Source organism: Centroberyx gerrardi, chromosome 13 (assembly GCF_048128805.1).
Source record: "Centroberyx gerrardi isolate f3 chromosome 13, fCenGer3.hap1.cur.20231027, whole genome shotgun sequence".
Taxonomy (NCBI): Eukaryota; Metazoa; Chordata; class Actinopteri; order Beryciformes; family Berycidae; genus Centroberyx; species Centroberyx gerrardi.
Genome location: NC_136009.1, coordinates 18,399,676 through 18,424,158, shown reverse-complemented (window position 1 = coordinate 18,424,158; position 24,483 = coordinate 18,399,676). Strand labels below are relative to the sequence as shown.

General features: G+C 40.8%; 3 protein-coding genes across 5 annotated transcripts; 2 read left to right on the top strand and 1 right to left on the bottom strand.

The window, feature by feature from the left end:
- The first annotated feature begins 1,201 nt into the window (after positions 1 to 1,201).
- Positions 1,202 to 8,801, top strand: LOC139932662 (uncharacterized). 2 transcript variants are annotated; one of them, XM_071926495.2, is made up of 12 exons: positions 1,202 to 1,488; positions 2,763 to 2,896; positions 5,208 to 5,323; positions 5,992 to 6,072; positions 6,194 to 6,231; positions 6,593 to 6,726; positions 6,871 to 6,949; positions 7,044 to 7,163; positions 7,284 to 7,373; positions 7,494 to 7,577; positions 7,715 to 7,880; positions 8,040 to 8,801. In XM_071926495.2, the coding sequence occupies exons 1-12, from the start codon at positions 1,367 to 1,369 to the stop codon at positions 8,229 to 8,231; spliced, it is 1,356 nt and encodes a 451-aa protein (XP_071782596.1). In that variant the 5' UTR covers positions 1,202 to 1,366; the 3' UTR covers positions 8,232 to 8,801. The 2 variants fall into 2 exon arrangements, with proteins under 2 accessions (XP_071782596.1, XP_078144112.1); XM_078287986.1 differs by lacking the exons at positions 1,202 to 1,488; positions 2,763 to 2,896 and adding an exon at positions 2,959 to 4,956.
- A 114-nt stretch (positions 8,802 to 8,915) lies between these two features.
- On the bottom strand, positions 8,916 to 19,984 carry LOC139932657 (ankyrin repeat domain-containing protein 13C-like). Of its 2 annotated transcripts, XM_071926492.2 has the most exons (14): positions 19,154 to 19,984; positions 18,933 to 18,974; positions 17,905 to 18,009; positions 15,735 to 15,820; positions 15,341 to 15,386; positions 15,033 to 15,099; positions 14,700 to 14,844; positions 14,480 to 14,611; positions 13,299 to 13,460; positions 13,081 to 13,160; positions 12,817 to 12,915; positions 10,476 to 10,576; positions 10,224 to 10,371; positions 8,916 to 9,930 (listed from the first exon to the last, which is right to left on the bottom strand). In XM_071926492.2, the coding sequence occupies exons 1-13, from the start codon at positions 19,527 to 19,529 to the stop codon at positions 10,241 to 10,243; spliced, it is 1,572 nt and encodes a 523-aa protein (XP_071782593.1). In that variant the 5' UTR covers positions 19,530 to 19,984; the 3' UTR covers positions 8,916 to 9,930; positions 10,224 to 10,240. The 2 variants fall into 2 exon arrangements, with proteins under 2 accessions (XP_071782593.1, XP_071782592.1); XM_071926491.2 differs by having other exon boundaries at positions 8,916 to 10,371.
- A 2,824-nt stretch (positions 19,985 to 22,808) lies between these two features.
- Positions 22,809 to 24,380, top strand: znf830 (zinc finger protein 830). Its single transcript, XM_071926520.2, has one exon. It carries the CDS (start codon positions 22,846 to 22,848, stop codon positions 23,893 to 23,895), a length of 1,050 nt encoding a protein of 349 aa, XP_071782621.1. The 5' UTR covers positions 22,809 to 22,845; the 3' UTR covers positions 23,896 to 24,380.
- Positions 24,381 to 24,483: the final 103 nt, after the last annotated feature.

Below are 24,483 nucleotides of genomic sequence, written 5' to 3'. Positions count from 1 at the left end.
CCCCTCCATATGCCAAAGTGCCAATGCCTTGCTCAAGGACACCTCAGCAGGACGAGTGTTTGCTGTCACAGGGGATCAAGTCGAACCCAGGTCATCTGATCGAAGGACAGCCTCCCTAACCCTGCTGTCCGAAAAAACAAGTCTGATGCTCTAACTTTTCGGCCACCATCTTTTCTTGTAGTAGCTACAATCGTGCATTTTAGAGAAACTTTTAGGTATTGCTCCAATATTCAGTTACTCTGGGAAACAAGCCTAATGTAGGCCGATGATGCGGGTACACAATAACCACACAAGAATGGATGATTTTCTCTGATAAAATGTACACAATTTCTAAGTGCAGTGGTCTTCAGAGGAAAAGATTTACAGCAGGACCAAAGTTGAGAACTTTGTGGTTTGACCCTGTGGTCAGAGTATCTCTCTCCACAACAACAACAACAACAACAACATGTTGAGGAAGACTGAAACAAAATGGATTAACGTTTTCCACACACACACACACACACACACACACACACACACACACACACACACACACACACACAAAGCAGGTTTCCTCAGAATTATTAACGTAATCCATCTTTGATCTAATTTGGGAACAGTACTGTAGCCTACATGTTCAGACACTCTATTTTTTCAGTTCTCATATTAACTGAATAAATGGTGGGACGCATTTGAATCTGAAATCTGTGACCCCAATCTTGCAAACCATAATTTTCCCGGGGCAAGCAAGCTTGCCAGCATCCAAAACAAAACCAAATATCTGTGATGGGAAAGTTTTGGACAGAAGAAACACTTCCTATGTAACTTATGGTACACCTAAGATAGCTGCAGTAGACTTTGATGATGTTGTTAACTCGTCCCTGGCAATCCAAAGTAACATATAGACACAAAGAACAAGATAACCAACCAATTGTTAGTAAATTACCGTATTGCTGTGTAGGTCTATGCACACTATTCTTATTTATTCCAAGCAGAAGAGGGGGCGGGCGACCTCTGCTGGTTATTTATTGCCTGTGTGACTCTCATGAGTAAGCCTGGTATTCATTATGGTAATGTAGTCCATGCTATAGCAAAGTAATAACCTTTCGAGTTAATGTTTCATAATTTGCATTATATCAACGTTATTTAGATCCTTTTGTGGTACAGCTGCAGAGCTCAATACGCATGCGTACCTCGGTCGGGAATTACCCAACATGGCGGCGAAATGCAACAGTCTGTCTTTATAGTGAACCAGCTAGCCACCTAACTATTTTCTTTCTGTTTGATGTAATTCAGCATCCATGAGAGCTAGTGGACACAGCTCAGGCGTCATTGAAGTTCAGCGGTTAACGTTAGTGTTATTGTTTTAGCTGTTTTAGTCGGGAAAATGAATTACTCCACAAAGGTAGTGCAAGTGACGAATGTGTCTCCAAGCACAACATCCGAGCAGATGAGAATGCTCTTCGGTTTTCTTGGGACCATCGAAGAGCTGAAGTTGTTTCCACCAGAGTAAGTTAAACGTTAAGTTAACTAGAAATTTACGAGATAATATTAATGTAATCACAGACTGTGCTTTGTTATACGTTTACTATTTTGATGCGACGGAAACACAAGCCTTTCTCTGCTAACATGCTAGCCAGGATTGTAACGTTAGCTAACTCAAATTCAGTCAACCGACCTTGCATTTATGTTTTTGTGATGATGTCGTTAACATTACCCAAGCTAGCTATTATTTATGTCTAGGCAAAACACACACGCACGCAAACTTTAATGTACTGTAATAACGTCATCGGAATCGTGAAGCATGGACTTAATTCTTGATGCGTAATACAAACAGCCGTTAAAACATCTTGATGTATCCTGAACATGGCTACACTTCATTCACTGTAAGCCTGCTGAACACACATCGTTTCCTACTCTTGGAGAATATGCAGTTTGCAAGAGTAAACTCAGTCTGCCGTGCAGCAGTGTTTTCTTTGTCCTCTTTGTATTGTTTTTATCTCATGAACTCCATTGATGTTGTCCCTTTATTTCACCCTTACCTGCCTTCATGTGTTTGTATGTCTTGCCTCCTGTTTGTGCTTGCTGTGATTGTGATTATTATTAGTATTTTTTTTTTCTTTTGTCTGTTCTGTTTTGTTTTTTTCTTTTAACTAATCTATTTTAGGTTGCCTTTTGTCAGCTGGCCGGGGACAACAGCTGGAAATTAGCCATGTAGGCTAAAGCTGCCCCATTTACTGTTACAGTTAATTAATGGGGACTGTCCACGACATTATAAACTAAACTAAACTTTTATTCGTTCAGACTGATTTCGCTTAGTTAAACCTAATTTGTTGGTGTTTACAATTGTGAAATATTAGCATTTCTTCTTCCACAGTCCAGGTTAAAGTTTTATCAGAGGAAGTCTGAGCAGGACGAATCAACTTTCAAAGTCAATTATGAGCTGAAAATCAATTGGGAAGCTCTGGGTCAAATAATCAAATGGTGGATTATTCAGAGACATAATAATACCCATAATGGTTATTTGCAAGCAGTGTGACAGTGTCACCAGAGGGTGTCCACGTTCACTGTGAATATTGGTGCGTTGTCACTATATATTGCAAATGCTTCAAATCCATAACTCTGTTCAAGGCAAAGCAGAACAAAACACATAAGTGTCATGAGTGGATTGCACCTGACTGTCAAAGGAGAAAATAAAGCAAAGTGCCACAATTCTGATGACCATTTGCATATTCAGCTTTGTTATAATATTATATAATATAATGTTCTTATTTCCCCGATAGTGACTCTCCTATGCCAGTGACATCGCGGGTGTGCTTTGTGAAGTTCCAGGAGCCAGAGTCTGTCGGAGTATCTCAACACTTGACCAACACCGTCTTTGTGGACAGAGCGCTGATTGTGGTCCCGTTTGCTGAAGGTTGGTGTCACAGTCATTCCCATGTATGAGTGGGAGCCATTGATGATTGAATGCTGTATTTCTTGAATAGTGGGGGTGTCAGTGAACATGTAAAGGAGTTAAAAGGATTTTGACTGTCCCACTTGTGAATTGAGCAAGTCAGTTCACATTGGTCAGTTCACAATATGAGCTTATTTAGCTAATTTTGTGAATGTCGTCATTAATGCCACTCCCTCTCGTTGTCTATTTCCCATGGAAGAAGTGTTGAAAGCAGACCTCTCAACTCAGATTCTTGGTATACTGTGGTAGTGCAATCCATATCCTTCTTACAACTCAAATGCAACACTCTTGATGTATTGGATGTAACTTCATTGGGAAAGTACATATCAAAATGTAGAACAATTGTTTGTTGTGTGTTCAGAAAGCACAGTATACCAAAGTCTGCTGTACGGCCTAGGATTTGAACATTCCCAAGCTGTGGGCGCTGCAGACACCTCAAAGTTCAGAAATAAAGTTGTGTAAACACTTAACCATGCATTTTATTTTCTCCCCCATATTGGACTATCCTCTGTTAAACTTCTCTCTGTTATTTGTGTGTGTGTGATTTTTGTAGTGGAGAAGGCAAAAGCAGCCCCCTCGTTGATGGCTGAAAGTGGTCCTCTGCCTGCCAACAGGGGATTGTAGACATTTGCAAAGGCCAGCAAGCATTCAAGCCCCACCCCTCTCTTTTTGTGTCCTCTATTCTTTCTCTTCTTTCTCTTTCTCTCTCTCTCTCTTTCTTTCTTTCTCATTTTCTCTTTTTTCTAGGTATTTTAGTGGATGGTATGAAATAGGTCAGATATCAGAGGCGCAGTCTTTAAAATAGTGCTCAGTCTACACTATTTTGCAACACCCTTGAACGCTGCTCAGCCATCCATTTGATGGCTGAAGTTTTGTTTCCTGAGAAAGCATAAATTGACTGTAGAAATAAAAAAGCTTTGCAAGCCAATCAACCATTGGGGTCCAGTGGCAAAAAGCATAATGGTAACGCAAAAGGCTATGCAGCAAGAGAGGGTGTTCATAATGAGTTGTCTTATGGACAAGCTGATATAACTTGGTTTCAATCCAAATGGTAAGAGGAAGACACACAGCACTTAGGCCAAACCAAGCCCAGCTAGTCTACACTGCACACACTAACTTGCAGAATTCACCTTAGCTGAGAAGCATCAACTCATTTTGGGACGTAACAAGGAGAACACTGGTCACAAACAAGAATTCATTTGAGTCCTGCTAAAAATACTCTCTCCCAAATGAATGTCTTATTTGTTAATTATACTGCATTTTGTCATCAGTTGTCTTAGATACCCACCCGACATGACACAATGTTAGTACAATACTCTCTCTTTAACAGTGGTCTTTTTTGTTGTTGTGTTTTACAGTTCTTTTTCCTGGCTCAGCCAGTCCTGTATACCAGGCCCTGCTGAAAATACCACCCAACAGTTTTGTCTCCTGCAGCAAATTCTCTCTCCAGTGTGCCCTTTTTTAAATGTTGTCATTGTTGTGTGTCCGTATTTAGGCTGTGTGTTTTGTGAAAGAATTGTTTCATTAGGGGTGGATTAATTTTGATTTTGCTTTGGGAGATTGAGGTGTTCTTTTTTTCATTTTGGGCCATTTTTATGTAATCATAAGGCAGATTGCGAATAAAGGTAATTATTTTTTGATTGGACATATTGTCAAATTAAATCAATAAGCCTCTGCATTGGTTAGGTTAATTGATGCAGTGACAGGTAAGGTTACTAGAAGATTAATGTACAGCAGACACCTGAATTCTGTGATTGTCAATAAGTGTATACCACTATATCCTCTTGACATTTGTGTTTTTGATAAGTAGAAACTGATAGCCTGTATAGTGTTCTTGCCAAATCCCTGAAATTCTCTTTGTTCTGTGTATCTCGATTTTTCTCTGTGTGCTTTTAGTAGCGAAGCCGCCAACGTGAGTCGCTTGTTTCAGTAAACGTCTATATGAAAATTGAGGGCACACCCAACTGGAGAAGCAGCTGTGCTTGCTAACGTTTGGTTCATGACTTAAAAAACATGTTCAGGTGATATATTCTTGGCAGTGTTCATTGGAGTAGTGTGATGTATTCCAGCAATAGTTATGCCACTGCAATGATTAAATGAATTAAGGGAACTCTTCTCAGATCTAGAAGGTAACCATGTTGAGATGAACTTAATTTGAAGAAATGAAGTGTGATGTCTCTTTCTTTTTTTCTTCTCCAACATGTCTACTCTGTAGTTGATGTTTGTGTGCACATTATCTTCCTCTGCTAATGCCTGTTTTGTTTTCCTGTAGGCTCTATTCCAGATGAGGCTAAGGCTTTGTCACTGCTGGCGCCAGCAAATGCTGTTGCAGGAATTCTGCCAGGAGGAGGACTTCTTCCAACACCCAATCCGATGCCCAATCCACCAGTGAGATTTCAAGTTTGCTATTTGTTACAAATTCTCTGCGCGTGAGAAAACATATCAGCTAGCTGTGTCCCAGTACTGATAAGTATCACAGTACTTGACTTGAGAAACAGTCCCATAGAGCACTTTTCCTGAACTGATATGTCATTTTGTGGCGTTTCATGTCTCATTTATTATTGTCAGTTTGTCTAAAATTTACCCTCACAAATGTAAAAACACAGAAGTGTTGTACATTTTACCAGATAATCATGCTCCAGATGACTTGAGATAATCGTACATTTTGTTCTGACGTCCACGATTATTTGCTGTTGGCACGCAACAGCAGGGAAGTTGTGCAACACCAAAATATGTCCCATAGAGAAACACTATGTAATTTCAGATCCTCCTTTTTGGAGATGCGATCAGTGATAGGGTTTGATAGGGGGAAAAGTCTTAAATTAAGTTCACTAATGTTATTATTTAATTATCACATGTTATTTTTAGGTAATTTAGTATTTTTTGTGTGGTAGTGTTTTAGAACCGAAACTGTGATACTTGGGTGTATCAGCACAAAAGTGAAAGTGTTGAAATAGTGATATCATCACTAACATGAGCAGATAAACACTTGTAAACACTTGTAACCTGGCATAAGAGGTCCTTTACATGCTGATAGGTGTTTATTTTTATTGCAGATGGGAGGGAACCCTTTTGGTGGTCCCAACATGGATGCAATGGCTGCGTTTGGATTCCCAGGACCCAATATGAATCCCCAGGTGAGAGGTTTGCTTCAATGACAACAGTATTTTTTCCCACAACCTGCACAGTTGAATATATATTTGATAGGATAATGAGAGTGATTTATATTTTTACCTCATTCTCACCATCTCCTTACAGGCTGCTGATCAGCTGTTGAAGTTCATGACAGATCCAAAGTAAGTCACTGTGAAGGAGCTCTCCAGACCTGGGCAGAATAGTGGTTGAATCCATTTTAAATATTTGAAAAAATGCATGTGTTGCTTTCTTATGTTTGTAGTAATGATTTTGCTTTTGAGGCTATTTTAGTTACATTTTTTTTTTCCCGAGGTCTGGAGCTGTCCCATAGTCTAGTGTACCAATTATTGTACTGCAAACCATTTATGGTGATGTATGGCTCAATGTTTAAGGGCTTTATTCCCACCACTAGGGCAACATATACTAAAATGTATACACTCATGGCACTGTTAGGTGCATAGGATACCAAATTTTATTTGCACTGGGCTATCTTTGTTTACTGATTAATGTCCCTTTCTTCAGACTGAATCCCATGGCTGCAGGCATGAATTTGAATCCAGGCCTGAAGGCTGACTCGTCTAACAAAGAGATCGAAGAGGCCATGAAGAGAGTCAGAGAGGCCCAGTCGCTCATCTCTGCTGCCATTGAGCCTGGAAGTGAGTGGACAAAGCTTTGGATGATTTTCCTGTCAAATAAGTTGACTTTGAAGTGTAACACAATGTCTTGTTTGCTTGTAAGACGGGCCTTGATACTGTGTACCTTGACAATACTAAACAATGTCTATTTTTATTGTGCTGCAGATAAAGAGAGCAAAAAGAAGCACTCCCGATCCCGGTCCAGGTCCAGAAGGAGGAGGTCCAGATCACGTTCAAGACACAGGTGATCATCCACTGTTGATGATGTGAACAGTTGAGATGGAGAAGCTTTGTGTGTGTTGGGAACGGAGTTAACTGGTCTGTCTGTGTGGTTGCAGGCGATCCAGGAGCAGATCGAGGCGACGATCGGCCTCCAGAAGCAGGAGGCGCTCCAAAAGCCCACGCAGGAGAAGGTCCCATTCCAGAGACCGAACCAGACGATCTCGAAGCAAATCCAGGTGGGTATCGGTGCAAAGGCCAAACCGCGGGTTGATTAGCAGATTTCATAGCCCTAGATAAAAGCTTATGTGATTAACAGCTGAAAGCGCTGCTCTGAGATTTTAAAATGTCATTCACAGAGAAAGAAAGAAAGATGATTCGGGGCGACGAAGATCCAAAACGCCACCGAAAAGCTACAGCACAGCCAGGAGGTCTCGCAGCATGAGCCGGTGAGTACAGTTTGGGTCCCAGTGTGCTCAGGTGGAAGGCAGTTGTATGTACATGTGTTTCTCTGCTCTTTGTTTTCAAATCAGGCTATTAACTTGTTTGTGTCCTATTCTGCCATACAGGAGACGCAGGAGAAGTCGGACTGGCAGCCGATCTCCTAAAAAGTCCCCTAAGAGGAGAAGCTCCAGGTCTCCATCTCCTCGAAGGTCAGTCCTTTGATATGAAATATTTATGTGGACATCACTGTCAGGTTATCACTGCATGTGCATACTGCCACCCTGAAGGCGTAAAATAGTTAAAACATTGATTACATTCCATTTTTGGGTCTCTCCACTCTCTTTAGACACAAGAAGGAGAAGAAGAGGGACAAGGAAAGGGAGAGGGACCGCAGGGGTGACAAAGACCGCAGTCGCGAGGAACGGGAGCGCTCCACCAGCAAGAAGAAGAGAAGTAAAGACAAAGAAAGAGAGAGGGAGAGGAAATCTGATGGAGAGAAAGGAGATGTAAAGGTTGGCAGCTAACACAATTTAGATCCCATATATTCTCTGTACATTCTTCCTTTTTTAAGCGCTGTGAGCGCTGCTGTTTTGACGTAAGCCAAGACAGTATATCTGGGAAAGTGTAATATGAAACTCTAATATGTCAGCTGCCATGGGTGTCCTTAACAGATCACCAGGGATTATGATGAAGAAGAGCAAGGCTATGACAGCGAGAAAGAGAGGGAGGACAGGAAGGATTCTGACGACTCCGCCTTGTCCCCCCGTTCGGTAGAAGGTAACGGCACGGTGCGACCAATGAAACAGGCCAAGGTTAACGGTGCTGATGATCACCATGAAGAGGACATGGACGTCAGCGACTGAGTGTGCCATCCTGCTTCGTGCCTCACCTAATAGGCACCATGCTTCAACCCACATTATCCCTCCATTTTGTTTGTGAACATGTATTATGTAAATGACATTTTTTTCCCCCCTCTCGGGTAAATCTCAAATGTGAAGTGTGCTTGAAATGTATTGATGTTTCTCACAAAAGGCTAGTCTACTCTTTGGCAATTGTACAATGCAGGATTGTTTGTCACTTTTTGAATAGGGTGTGCCTGATGATACTGACATTTATCTTGGTTCCTCACATTACTTTAACCTACCCATTTCCCCCCCTCTCCTCCACAAATGTAATCTATCACAACTGGAAATAGGTTTGCGTTTTGCTTTTATTTTTTTTTGAGCTTGTGTTGTCAATTTTTCTGTCGCTCTTTCACATACTCTGTATCCCTTTATTTGTTGATGTATATTGAGTATTGTGGTGCGGTGCTGCAACCTCTTTCCCCACCTTCTCAAAGCGCAGTTGCTAGATCTAATGCTTGTCATTTGAAAGTTTGGAATGTTTTATCAGTGATTTCTTTTATATAATAAAGCCTATTTGGGGAAACGGTTCTTTTTAGTGTTTGAATTTATGGTTCTGCACGGGTATCTTATGCATACCTCCTCAGGTTATGTGGAAGCGTCATTTAGAATAGTGTTTTTATCACTGTACTTGCACAGAAACGGTTGAAACGTGGTGCTGGTGCTTTATTTAAAGGGATGTCAAGTAGGTAAAGTTGCAATACATATTAGCTGAAGCCAGAGACATCTCAAGGTGTCAAATTACTTCCCATCTTGACAGTTTTGGGATATCCTGCAATATCAATTTCACAGCTTAATTTCTCTCCTTGGTTCAAAAAATTAAACTGTAAAATGAGAAATTATATGCAGACTATCATCAAGGAGAGAGCTTGAAAGCACTAAAGGTGTTTGAAAATGTTAGTGTTACAATTTTCAGTTTTCTTTTCCTTAGCAGTGTAGATGGCAAGACGTCTGCAGGTATATAACAAATGTTTGGGGAATATAGCTTAAAGATGTATAGGTGAGCCAACCGGCCAACAGAGCCATAGCATGCGTTAAATATACTTAATATCAGTGCAGTATTAAACTAGAACAGTTTTCCTGATATCCCATCTGGGTTTACACACACACAAACATACAAACGACTCTTGATACAGTACAATTATTCACTCACACAACATAGAATTCATACAACACGACAAACAAATGGAGACAGCCAGGAGGTAACATGAGCTAACCTGAAAACACAGGAGATTGCACCCTGCACTGGAAAAAAAGGCTTTGTTATCGAACTGTAAGAATGTCGTTTTATGCCAAACTTTCTCTCAGCTGGTTAAAAAACATTCTTAAGTACAGGAAATGTATTGCTACACAGTGTTAACTCTTTTGAGTGTATATTGTACATCATTTAGACATGAATATTAAGCTCAGTTCAATGATATAGCTATATTTCAAGACATTTCTTTAGTCATTTATCGTGAATTATTTACAGATGACAATGTCAGTGCAGTTTCAAGAGAACTCGGATGCAATGAGAAAAGCATTGATCAGTCCTCAGAGAGCAGGGAGTAGACTAGATGTAGTTAACTTATTCGAACAAAGCCGTAGAGTCCAAGCTGCGTCTTCTGACAACTTTTCACAGGAGAGGACAGCAGCACAGAGAAGTGGATGAACTGCTCAGCTGGTGAACAGCAAGCAAAATGAAAGCCATTACTATCATTTCATAAAATGATTCACCTTAATATGGTATGGTGCACTGTAACATCTGTTTGCATTGATTTGCTTTGGATCCAACTACAAAATGAACAATAACTGGTCAAGAGATCAGTTCCCTTTTTAACAGATCACATATATAGGAATAAAACAACACTGGATTCCTCATTTTTGTTTTTTTTGAAACTTATTAGCTGGTCATTTCCTCTTGCAGAGTACATCTCTGTCAGTTCTATGCAGCTGGGACTTGTAAGTGCTTACAATATATGCTAGCTAGGTCAGAGGTCTGGGAAGCGACTGGGATCTTCTTTGTATTCAGCAGGGATGGAGAAAATGGACTCTTCGAATTCATCGTAGCGGAATTCCTGGAAGGTGACAGTTGCTGTGATGGTGGGGAAGACCGGGATGTCTGAGGAGGAGAACACAAAGAAGAAAACAGTTATTTTGCTGTTGTTTCCTTCAAGCACACTCACAAGAAACACAATTTGTAGGTTCATATAATTCCACACATACCAAGTTTGACTGGAAACCCAGGAGGAAGTTTCATCTGGACAAATTCTCTGAGCTTGTTGAAGTGCTTGAACGGGGCTATGACCTCCAACACATTTAGTAATCTGAAAGCAGAGGAAAGAACAGTGAGTGCCTCAACTATTTTCTTTCACAATCATTCTTTGCCCACATCCAAATTCAGACACACACAAATAAGCTTACAAAAACTCAACAAGAACAAAATAATCCCAACTGCAATATGAGATCTTGAGTGAAGAAAGCGATCCCCAGATAGGGGTGTGTGTGTATGCCTGCTTAGCCTGATTTGATTTGTATCGTGATACATGGGTTACAACAGCAGTTTTCACTTCTGGACCTTGGGACCCAGAGTAATGATGGCTTTCCATCCCAGGTGTAAATCAGTCCCGGATTAGACGGCTAAAATGAAAACTAGCAGGGCGCCGGGTCCTGAGGACCAGGATTGAAAACCACTGGGTTACAATATAGTAGAATGAATCTTGTTGAGAGTCCATGCAATCGGATCTGCTGCAATACAAAACAATTTCACCACATTGGTAGCATTGGTCATGTTTTGACATATAATTCAGTTAAATTTACCATTTTAAGATTAATAAGTATAGAGTATGTCTTTAGCACTACATAAGAAAAAAGGAACAAAAAACAATCACATTAACAAACCATCACCGACAATAAAGGGAATACTTTTATTGCTGGCTTCATTAAGGCTAATCCAGCAGAACAGATATAGTAATAAACTATGTAATTTAGTTTATTGTTTATTGCTATATCTATATAGCAGTTATATTTTATAGTGCAGTAACATCCTCCATCACAGGCTAAAAGAAAGAAGTACCTGGTGTCTTCCTCTTCCCCTTGAATCATACCTCCTCTCCTACTCACTGTAACATGCTTTTATCTTGGACAAAAATCCCTTTTACCTCTTTCCTTGTATCTTATTTCTCTTATTTGTTTTCCTTGAACTTCTCCCTTACATGATCATGATGTGCTTACAAAACAGGCAAAACATGGATGAAAATGTTCAAATTGTTGGTGAGGTCACTGGAGGGGGACTTTAAAGATGACACTGAAAGTTGCAGTATAGCAACATTTCAGATGAGAGAAAAAAAAAAAAACATACTGTGTGGGAGAGTTACATCGTATTCACTTATTTCTAAGACAACAACACATTGTTCTTGGCTGTGTTTCAATGTCCTTCATATGATGACCTGAGAAATGTACTTTATTATAGCAATAATACTCAAGAAGTTGCTCTTTACAATGGTTATGAGTATGACTGTGATACAATAGGTACAGGACACAGCCGAGTCCTCAAAAGGTATTATGGCTTTTTTACAACAGTTATCAGCGTACAGTATACGTACTGTGTGAAAAGTTTTCTTCAAAGACGTATACATGCCCAATAATAAAAAACAGGAGTAAACAAAAGCGATCATTAACTAATTCCCTGGTTGCCCCAAGAGTTGAGATAGCAACCAATAAAGCATGACTAAACATGCTTCATGGGAATTATCACCATGGTTCGAATTTGTCTTTGACCAGTTATACTGCTTGACTGAAACATTGTATAAAGCAAAATGACTTATTTCTGCTCATTTCTGTTGGTTATATTATTATGAAAGACTTGATATACATTTCAAAAAAGCTGGATTCTATGTGGAACACTATCTGTCAAGCATGGGAAAAACAGAAAAGTACTTGGTAAAGGAATGTGTTTGTATACACAAAGTGCAACGTGATATATGTGTCTTGTGAGGCCAGGCTGATTGGGCAACTAGAGTGCATGACACTGAAATATAATCAATCAAACAATGTAAAAAAAAAAAAAAAAAAGAGACTACATTCAGTGAAGTCTGTTCCAGTCCAAGGAAAGCCTTATTAAGTTTCAAGCCGTGTTGCGATTTACTCTTTATCCATTTATATTTTGACATTACAGTTCCATTTCCATCACCAGACGGTCAGATTGCTTGTGCAGGTGGCGAACCAGCAGGAGGGAAGGATATACCGACTTCAAACAGCAAAGCTACAGCTGACATGGAGGGTAGTACAAGAAAAAAAATGTGACTAGTAGAGATGTATAGTAATGCAAAACTCTGAAACTTTGTCACATGGTGGAGCAGTTGATCTTTTAATTATCTAATCCGTGGCTGTCACATGGAATCAGCGCAGCCTTACTTACTGTCCACCTGGCCCAATTACCTGATCAGAAACATTTGATCTCTACACCACTACTTTTCCAAGATCCCAAGTGTATCCAAACTTCAAGCAAGATCAGTCTCTGCAGAAAGCTTTGTAAATAGATCTAAGGAAGAAGGAATGTACATACGACTCGATGCCTAGAGGGAAATCCTGGCTCATGGCTACAGTAGCTTTGAAGTTCTTCTTGCTTTCCTTGCACACAAGCTCTCTCCCAAGATGAGGTGGCCTGAAGGTGGGAAGAAAGGCAGACAAACACACAAAGACATCACTTTTTTTTTAAATCCTTGGAGGTTCACATGGATTTAGGACTCAGCATTTCTTGTAACCACCATAAATAAACTTTTAATTATGTCAAAGACTGATGAAATCGTAGAAAACAGAAGATGCCTACTTTCCGTGCTCTGCAGTGATGTACTCTTCCCAAGAAATTGTGTTGGGGGCTGGGGCTGTGAGGGACTGCCTTCTTACAGGCTGGGGACAAAAAAAATACCACTGTGTCATTTTCGTTATCACAATCATTATCAGAGCATCGTTAAATATTTACCACTGATGGAGCAAGCCAAGACACTGAATTCCCTCATCATACTTTCTTCCAAATCTCCATCTCACCTCAAAGTTCTGTTCGCTGATGCTGCCTCCTTTACTCAAGCTCTCCATGATGGCTTTGTTCCTCAAGATGTCCTCTTCACTCAGGTGCTCTCGCCGTTTCCTGGACTCCAGCACCAGACCGTTCACTGCATAGAAGTCAGCCAGGAAGTTCCCAACCCTCTCCTGTACAGAAAACAACAAAATGTTAAGAGAAGGTTAATCCCGCTTGCCCCATCTCGTTTAGAGCGCTGCAGCCCCTTCCAGCTTGTTCAAAACGCAGTAAGGATTATAACTAGTGTCAAATGAAGAGACCGTATCACCACATGAAGCATTTATACACTGGTAACCAGCTGAATTTAGAGTTGATTTTCAGATTTTATTGATCTTGTTTAAAGCACGGCTAGGTCTAGCCCCTAGCTATATTGCAAACCTCTTAATCCCCCATGTGCCGGAGCGCAGCCTGATATCCTAGCAGTGTAAGTTCAAGACGTTAAGAAGCAGTTCACCTCAAAATGAACAGTCTGCCATTAACCCACCAAACACAGTGAGGCAATTAGGTAAATATAGGCCTTTTGGACCCACAGTGTAGTCGTTTGGCGAGAAAACACCTGGATTATTCTGCACAAGCCGTTTAGAGAAATTTGATGGATATTTTATGCCTTTTTGGAGCTCTAAACAACAAAAGCCCTGTTCACTGAAATTGCTGGGGAGGAAGCTGAGATGAAACTGCAGGGGCTAACCTGCTGTGTCTGTGGCTGTTGTACAAACCTCAGTGGGATGAATGACTACATAATGACAGACAATAACCCCCTGCCTGAGGAACTTAGGCTGGCTAATTGAGTATCATCTTTTATATCACCTCTTAAAAACACACTTTTATAGACTTGCTTTTATGTAATGTTTTCATTTTACCACTATAATTACTACTATTTATTTAAATTGTTTTAACCACTTCTTTTGAATGTGTTTACCAATTTTTATCTCCATTTTATATGTTTTAGTACTCCTTGTTTCATGCCTTTTTGTAAAGTACTCTGCTTTTAGACAAGTGCTATACAGATACAAGTTATTATTTACTACTCATGTTTATTACTGTTGAACTTGGCTACCTGTCTGTGAGTAATGTGTTAACGATTTTTCATCACATGAAGTGTAGTGAGTGCACGTTTTTCTGTCCAACACAAATATCATGGAGGGCTTACAGTTTTGTCCTCTCTGAAGAGCCATCCGATCTGACTACGGGAGAAAGTGATAGACTTGGTAGACAGAGTGGCGGAGTAGACGTCACTGCTCATCAGAATATCCACCTCTTCTTCAGTCTCCATCTCTGACTCCTTTGGGCAAAAACACTGACAGTTAGCCTTTGCGATTCATATTTAACACCCGACGACACAACGCGATATAGAGATTCTGCTCACTCACCTCATGGTGTATTCTTTGGTACACTTTTGCTTCATTGTCCAGGACCACGAAAGACTGGGAGGGTGTAGCATCTCCATTGAAAATGAAGCTAAGATCTCCGCGCTGACACTTCATATCAGTGAAGTCTATGAGAGTGGTGTCGAGTCTAAATCAAGAGAGAGAAGGGAGGAGAAGGTGAAGATATTCATGTTCTATTTTTTTTTAGCATATCTAAAAGAGGCCCTAAACCTGGAAATAGAACAGTTGCTGATTTAAGCGCTGGGTGAAATAGATGGATTCTCTGAACAAGTGCAACAGTGTGGAGAACAGCTTGACAAGTATTTGAAGCCTTACCTGATATTGATTCCCTGCTTGTAGATCTTACAAGCATCAGATGGCAACATCCGGGACAACAAAGGCACTACGAAACAGAATAGAGCCTGAATAAATTCAACTGTGGTTGAATAACACGAACCATATTGGTAAAATGTTTTGCACTGACAATAGAGAGAAGAGTCAATTATCTTTAACAAAACAACAGCAGACCCATGAAATGACTTTGGAGCACTCAGCAAAGTGACTTCAGATGAGATTATAGCAACAAAACATTGTAATAAGGACATAAAAACACTTCTTTATTGGTGTGAAACATCTAAACTCACCCCAGCTCTGAAAATCCCAATGCAGCTCCAGATAAAAGTCACCAAGCTATGGAGAAAAATACAAACAGTTCTAATTAAAGGATTTGACTGATGCGTCGTAACCTGATGGGTAAAAGGCACTGCACTGAACCACATGGTTTTCAAATCGTGCAGCTCAGCAATTACTCTGCATAAAGAAGGACAAATTTATGCATTCTGCCCACCTTACAGTAGTGTTTTATACATTAGTGAATACAGTAGGCGGTAGTCATTTATGCAAATGAAAGCCTGAGGGGATTTTACACAAAGGACAGAAGGTTCAGTTAGAGGATCCAAGCAGTGATACAGAACGATACTAGGTGAGAACTAAAGCTTAGTGTGGCAGAGGAATCCGTGAAGTCAGTGTGATCCTTACCTCTCTGAGAGCTTTTAGTAGTTTCGGCCTCTTATCCTCCACACTCTCTCTGGACTGCTGCTTTAACTTCCGCAGTATTGCTGTGACTGAGGATATGAGAATGAGGGAGAAACAACTCAAATTAGATATCTAGTTTGTGTGAGTTACAAAAGTGCTCAGTCAGGTTTCCACAGTGTTATTTTTACTTATATAAACACGTCAAGAGTAATTAGTGTTTATCCATGCTACTGTGCTGCAGCCAATTTCTGTACACAAGGAAGACTTCATATTACAGTTGATGCAATCCATAAGTAATCACTTAATGATAGGAGATGGATAGCTAAGAGATCACCACAATGAATGAGAATTGAGAGCCACATATCTCAGATATACTCCAGTTATCTTGACCAGGGAGAAAATATTGGACTGGGAATGGAAGGGACTGAGAGAAGTGCTGACAAAGCACTCGCTGCAGGGGCGACTCGGCACTGCACATTGGATATGGACAAGCAGTGAGTGTGGTGCTGTCGCACTGTGCACACGTGTGAGTGCGAAAAGAGAGTGATGACGACGCTGGCAACAATCTGCAGTATATTGCAAAAACCTGTAAACCATCCATTTTATATAAGTACACATCATTCCCTATTTGCCAGTAGGTCCATCTCACTAACTGACAGCCTCCTAGCCTCCAGCTACTGTGCCACTGGAGTTTTGACTTGTCTTTGCGTGTCCTTGGTAATAGTGTGAATGTGGCCAACCTCCTCTTCGCCTCCCTGCCTCCCCATCACCCCTAACTGTGATGTGACCTTCCCTAGCTAAACCCCTGGTCCCAGTCCCAAGCCAGCCTGCCTTCCACAGCAGGCGTGGAGAGTGGAGACGCATACTAACAAGGCTGAGGGTCATTTCTTTAACTGCTACATGCCCCAGCCTACATCATAGAAAGTATAAGAGGAGGATGTGAATAATTCCCACAGTTAGGTTATCTAGTAAGAATAGCTAATAGCAGTAATAACTAGTCAGAAAAAAAGCGAAAACCATTAAATATACCTGGTCTGTTACGGTCAAGAATAGAACGAGAATAAAAGCAGCAATCAGTCAACTATAAAACCTACATCACATCTAAAAATAAAACACACAATAATTAATTCAGCCCATAGGCATTAGCTGGTGCCTTTCACATGTCATTTGACAGATCTAAAAGCAGTAGCATCATTAAGCAGGGTAGAGACCGAGTGGTAAGCTCAGGGCTTCCTAACACTAAGCCATCGTTCAGGCTGCGTTCCAGCCCATCTGGATGACGAGAGCTCAGAGAAAATCCCCACCTTTAGCTTTTTAGCTGGACCAACCTTCAGATAGCAATCACAAGCAGACTATAAAAACAATAAAATGACTCATGACCAGTCCTTCAAACAATCAAGGGCAGGAGATGACTAAATATACAGTGCTTTCAGAAAGTATTTAACCACCTTGACATTTTCCACATTTTGTGGTGTTTGTACCATGTCCTTGAGGTGTCTCTACAACTTGATTGGAGTCCAACTGCGGTCAATTCAATGAATTGGACATGATTTAGAATCAAACACATATGTCTATATAAAGGTCCCACAGATCACAGCAGAAAAGTGGAAAGTGGAAATGGAAAAAATGGGAGAAAATCTGTCCAAAGTCCAGAGGTGCCAAGCCAATACAGGGGCATCCAAGAAGAGTCAAATATGTAATTGCTGCCAGAAGTGCTTCTAAAACAGTACTAACTCATCAATGACTTGAATACTTATTTTAATGATATTTCTGTATTTTTAATAAATTTGCAAAAAAACAAACAAAAAAAAAAAACCATCATATTTTTACTTTGTCATTATGGGGAATTTTGGATTCAGGCTGCAAAAGCAAAATGCAGAACAAGTCAAGAAAGTCAAGACTTTCTGAAGGCAACGTCAAGCTCCAGTCTAGTCTAAGCGAAGTTGAAAAACAAATTGGAAAAACTTGGTTGTTCTGAAAGTGCAGGGGGTGTCAACATATGATACCAACAACAATGAAAAATATAGACCTGTGTATTCACAAGTCAACACATCCAACTGAGAAAACTTGGTATTAAAGATTTAAAAAATTATAGGGACTGAACAACAATTAGTGATAGCCAAAGGACAGATATTCAATGCCCAGCAGAAAAATAAATGTTCAAACAACTTACTCATTTGCCTGTCACCATAGCTGATCGCTTCTGCAAGAGGGCTCCATCCTTGTGCATTCTTTATCTTTACAGGTGCATTATGGGCCAGAAGTAGGAGGGCACATTCTGAAACAAAAAACACACACTTTAGAATGGCTTCTCATAAAGAAATATGTGATGATTATATTACTACACTGTGTATAATCACTCCAGGTTGGTCTGACTTACAAGCCCATTTTGGGGTTCCTTGTTTTTACCTTCTGTATACATTAATGGTTGTAATCATTTCTTGCATGTTCAATTTTGCTTTTTTTCTCCAGCTGATCAGCAAGGTATATATATATATATATATATTAAAAAAAAAATACTATGAAAAAAATAGAATTATTTAGTGCACATTTTCTGTTAATATTTCGAAACCTGTTATGAGTCACTGGATAGAGTCTGACTAAAAGATGTCAATGTTTTAATAGACTACTGATCTTAATAAAATAAACTTAGTGCACCTCATTCATTACGCTCAGCATCAGCAACATCATCAGCAGCTAGTACTTGACATCATTCTGTATAGCAAAGTAAGGTGTCTCTGTCCCTCATAAATGAGATGCATCTCAGCCAGAGCAATCAGTAATCCCAGTGGATTTCTCCCATCAGCCAAACTGCTGACATCTTGTATGATACCAACACTGCAGAGGTCAGACAGGACAAGGCGAGAGCAGCAGCAGCACAGAGGGTATACCCAAACAAGGAAGAAGGACTGACAGAGCTGTAAATTGTGCAGTTTATGTGGATGCCACAAACTACTTCTCATAAAGTCACATTATGACAGACAGATGCAAGGCAGGGGAGCACAGCAGATTTAGTGTAATTTCCTGGGCTCAAACAGAGATTGGTAGATTAAATGTCTGAGAAGCCAATCCGAAAAGCTTTTTGATCATTTAGTTAATCCCATGTGTTACAATAGGCTGTTGGGTAATAGGACTTTCAAATGTGATGTTAACAGGCTGCTTCAAACAAGTTCAAAACATTTCATTACAGCTCAACTTTACCTTTGTGGCCCAGCATCACAGCTAGATGAAGAGGTGTGTTTCCTGAAAAGAGAAACAAGGAAGGAAATGTCCTTAATACAAATAAAGAATATTAATACAACAGATTTGCAACAATTTGACGAATGGGGTCAGAGCTTCCGAAGACATGTCATGTATTTACACTACTTATAAATTTGTTCTGGAAAAAAAAAAGTCAAGTAAGTAAACACCAGACAACTCACCATGTACATCCTTCTGAGAGATGCTATGGGTCCTGATGAGAGAAGAGAGCCGACGCACATCTCCCTTGAACACGCATTCATGCACTGGGAACTCCAAGTCCTCATTGGTCAGGATGATTGGGTTCTTGTTGTTATCATCGACAATGGTGCCAATTGAATTGGCATTTATGTTGTTTGCATTGATGTTTGACAGCTGTTGCTGCTGGAGCGCCAAAGGTTTTATTGATTTTTGAAAAGCCTTGTTTGATTTAAAAGTGTTACTGGTACCGTTAGGGATAGTCCCGTTTGAAGACTCATCGTAAGTGTCCATTATATCGTCATTTTTGTTTGGTTTGTTGTGGTCTTTTCGCATGGTGCGTATCTTCTCCCCTGTCATGACTGACTACCAAGCTAACTAATAACTACGTTAAACAGGTTGGCAAAGATATGATATATAAACGTAGGCGCTAGTAAGCATTAGCAGTATTCGCAGATGTGACTTTTTAAAGCTACTTAGCTAGCACACTTCAAGCTATCACTGATGCCTATTCGTAGCTGGTCGCTATCTGGTAATCAAATACACCTGCTCCGTAGCTCCTCACCCAATGTTAGCTGCTAGCAAACGTTAGCCAACAATAAAAAATGAATATGGTGGGTGCGGTGTTGAAAACAGAAAATAGGACTAAACAATGATAGAACACACTCACACACAATAAATTAACATTCAACTAAGATTGTAAACGAACAGTAAATGACTACATCGTTGTCTCTACCATTGCTCCTTGAATATAGGCTTCAAAATGGTACCGATTCCGTTTGCTTTGCGGCAAAATTCAGGCGAATGCTACTAAAAGCCAGCTAACAACCTAGCTAGCAAGCTACGAATAGCCTCGCGAGACTATAACTACCCCTGCTGTAGCAGTCCGCCCAAAGGGTTTTTAAACCCTCAACGCTGTCTTACAGACGAGGGGCGACGCCATGTTAACTTAGATAACTCCTCCCCTCAAACACGGAAGATGAGCACGCTCAAATGTGTCCTTCGCTATCAGGCTGCTGAAGAAATGTACACTCTGTATGATTGCAAAGACTAATGCAAATCCATTGTATTAATTCCACATACCTTATATTTACACCAAAACCCAACTTTGAACATGCTATGCTTGGAGACAGCTGTCTGGACCTGCTAGTGCATTGTTTTTGGACTTCGATGGTAGCCAAGGATGTGCTGGGAACGCCTGGCGGAAGACTGTTTGGACGATAGGATATCAAGGCGCAGCTGTGGTCTGGAAAGTGACAGTATGGTGGTGACATTAGGGTGGCATTGCTGTGTTTGCAGATAATGTTGTCCTTTTGGCTTCATTGAACTCTGATCTCTGATGTGCACTGGCGCGATTAGCTGATCGTGACGCAGTTGGGATGGAGGGAAAAGTTGGCCTCTCTCATCCAGGTGGGGAGTGAACAGCTGCTCCAAGTGAAGGAGTTCAGGTATCTTGGGGTCTTATTCACAATGAAGGGTAAAAGGGATCCTGAGATTGAATGCACCAGCTGCAGTAATGTGGACATTGTATGGGACTGTGGTGGTAAAGATAGAGCTAAGCCACAAAGCAAAGCTCTCGATTTATGGGCAAATCTCCATGGTCACAGGCTTTTGGTGTCGAGAACAAATCACGTCTGGGTATGGACCCTCAAGGCCTACTACCACAACAGCAAAGAGGCCCTGTTATCCGCCGTAAATTGAGGAAAATGAGCAAGAATTACAACTATCTGCTGAGGAGAATGAGCAGACTGGGCCAGACTGTCTGTCAACTGTGTTATTCTAATGACACGAAGAAGATCTACATACACAGGGGTTGTGACCCTAAAGGTCTGCTCTCTTTCACACCTGCAGAAGAAATTAACGTCCTTGCAACAAAGGCTGATAGACTGACAGCAGGGCGAAGAATAATGGCAAGAGGGAGGGGAGGCATAAATCACCTGAGACTGTTCTCAACATATGTGTAGGGGCTTATGCTTGAGTTGCGATCCCATTGAGCTTAACCACAGGGACAGCTATAGGTTGATTAGAGAGTTAGGGTTAGGAATACGCAGAAATAAGATCTATGACGCTTTTCCTAGACACAGAGGTTGATAGTGTAAGCTGAGAACAAGCAGTGTAACAGGCTGTTGACAGTATGGGGGAAAAGAGGTTAGTTGGAGGTCTAGAGTTCAACACAGATGACAGGCTTCGTTGTCAGTTTGGTTGGGTTCTCTAATGTACAAGCCTTAGCATTAGTGCTTAGGGAGTCCAGGGGTTTTACTATAATAATCACATATCTTAGACAACATTTAACGTGATAATGGGCAGATGGTGATCACAGTTATAAGCGGCTGAAATGAGGTTCCCTTTCAAACATTTGATTGCAGTGTCTCAATATGGGGATGTTATCAGAGAACCGGGGTTACTGAGAAGGTAACCTAAAGTTTCTCGCAGGGTGTCTGGTCTCACTCTCTGTGACAGGACGAGGAGCACAGTGACCCCAGAGGACCGCGGGGTAGATCTGCTGCTCCTCCCCATTAAGAGGACATGGATAAGTGGCAAGAAACAAGAAGCAGGTGTGTTAACTGAGCAACTTGTCTGGAAGACAACCATAAAGTTAGAGGATATTATTTGCTTTTGGTAGACTGCAGAACCTTTTCTTGTCTGTGATGTAAACAGGTTTGTGTTTGATTAACTTTTTGGAAGACAGATATGAGTTAAGATATATTAATTTTGTTTTTTCTCTGGGCCGCAATTTATATTTGTCTGGGGGGGAGCTTATAGCAGCTCAATGTTAGCTAAATTCACGTTCAGGTCGCCGCCTCTTTTCATGTTTTAGGGCAGGAGTTGGCGAGTCACCCATGGCGGCACCCATCTGCCTGTAAGACAGCATTGAGGGCTTGAACACCCTATGAGCTTTCCATGGAGAGAACCAAACATCCTTATCTGTGCTCTTAAAATATTATCGTCAGTGAGTGAATGCGATTATTTATTTAAAAGCATACTTGAGCTGATAAGTAAAAACAAAACAAACGTTTCTTCTACGATTTTGTATTAACCGCTTGGTATAAGTGAAGCTATTCAAATACACTACCAGTCAAAAGTTTTGACACACCACATTTTTCTTTATGTTTACTATTTTCCATATTTTAAAATAATAATAAAGACATCAAAACTGTGAAATAACACAAATGGAATTATGCAGTAACCAAAAGTGTTAAACAAATCAAAACTATCTTATATTTTAGTTTTTTTTTAAAAGTTTTTAAAGTAGCCACCCTTTGCCTTGATGGAAAGGCAAAAGAAATTCATACATAGGCATCAACTTCACTATTTATATTTGTCTAAGAAACACATTTCAAGCCTTTAAACATAAACTTTAGATCAAAATGGCTTTAAGATAATGAAAAACAGCGCATTCAGTGAGGTGTCTCTAAACTTTTGACTGGTAGTGTACATAAAAAGAATTACATTGGAATGAGAATCAAAATTAGAACAAAACAGGAACAAAAATCAAACTTGGTAGCAAGTCGTATCTCAATGTGCTGCTTGTTTTGAAGGATTATCTGGCTATAATTTTGACACCCAAGGAAGAGGGTCTTTCGTCGATGCCGTTACGTCATCTTCCTGAGACGTGTTTTTCTCTTCCTCGCAGGCACAGTGCAAGTAGCTAACAAGCTATACCTTATTTTCAAGGATGGCATCCTCTAAAAAGGGGAAGAAAGTTATAAATCAAGATGAACTTCGGCGTTTAATGAGAGAGAAACAAAGGCAAACAACCGACAAGAAGCGCATCGAGTCTCCGTTCGCCAAATACAACAGCCTCGGCCACCTCAGCTGTACTTTGTGCAATGTGCAGGTGAAGTCCGAGCTGCTGTGGCAGGCTCATGTTCTGGGAAAACAGCACAAAGAGAAGGTTTCCGAGCTGAAGGGGTCGAAGCAGACACCACAGATTCAGCCGCCGAAGAGGAAAGCACCGGACCCCGAGGACAGCAACGTTAACGGGAAAAAGGCTAAACCCACGTCGGGTGCAGGCCACTCTGTGTCAGCGCTGCCGGGGGATTTCTTTGCGAAACCCGGCGAGAAGGAGACCGCTCCTGCTCAGAAATCTGCAGGGCTCAGTCTGTTAGCCGGAGTCTATGATGAGGATGATGATGATGATGATAAAGACGAGCAGGAAGGCACCGGTCATGCAGGAAGCACAAGTGTCCCTCCACAGAAAGGTGAAGCTGCACCAGCAGGACTACCAGCTGATTTCTTTGACAGCTCCATCCCGGCTGCACCCGCCATCTCTCATTCCGGCTCCATCCTCAAGGCAGATATACCAGAGAAAAGCGTGGAGAAGAAAGAAAACACAGCCGAGGCGCTGCCGGAGGGCTTCTTCGACGATCCGGTGAGAGATGCCAAAGTGCGCAACGTTGATGCGCCCAAAGATCTGATGGACAAGGAGTGGGAAGAGTTTCAGAAGGAGATGCGGCAGGTGAACACCAAGTCAGAGGCCATCGTGGCTGAGGACGACGAGGAGGGCCGCCTTGAACGCCAAATTGACGAAATTGATGAACAGATTGAGTGTTACAGGAGGGTTGAAGTGCTGAGGGATAAACGGGATGTGGTGAAGAACAAGCCTCTGCAGACGATGATGCAGGACCATGAGGGGTCTGATGCAAGTATGGAGGAGGAAGAGGAGGAGGAAGAACTGCTTGATGTTTTGTCCCGTGACTGGAGGGCTAAAGGAGCACTTGCTTAAATTTCCCCCGAGCCCATACACTTGTTAAATATAAGCCATCAGTGACTGTTTCTTTTTCCAATTTCTTTTTCCAGAATGTTAATAAAGCAGGGCATTGGAAATAAGGTTCTTTCTGTACAAGCTTGTCAGTAAGCCTCCATTTGTAAATAAGTTTGTTTAAAAAAATCTTCATGACACTTGAACTTTTTGTATATTTCAGACTGTGGATTCATATAAACTTGTATCTCATTAGTAAAGCATTGGTAAGTGCCACTGGAAAACAAGTATTCATAGTTGAGCTTTTTGTGAACAAGTCTCGTTACTTAAATACCACACAGACAACAAATCAGCTTTTTACTGTATGTTTATTCATTGGTGCTCACGCAAAAAACCACATTCATAAAATCCCCAACATAGCAGCGTGGAGCCAAAATGTATCTAGTAATATCCAAAGCTTGTTAAATTTAGAGCTCAAGTAACCATTGTCCTGCAAAACAAACAGTCAAATATGTTAAAACGATAAATTAGATATTTGTTCATGTTACATTATAAGCAACATGCAAAGCACAACAGAATAATTGTTTTAAAAATGTACAATGTTGAGATTAA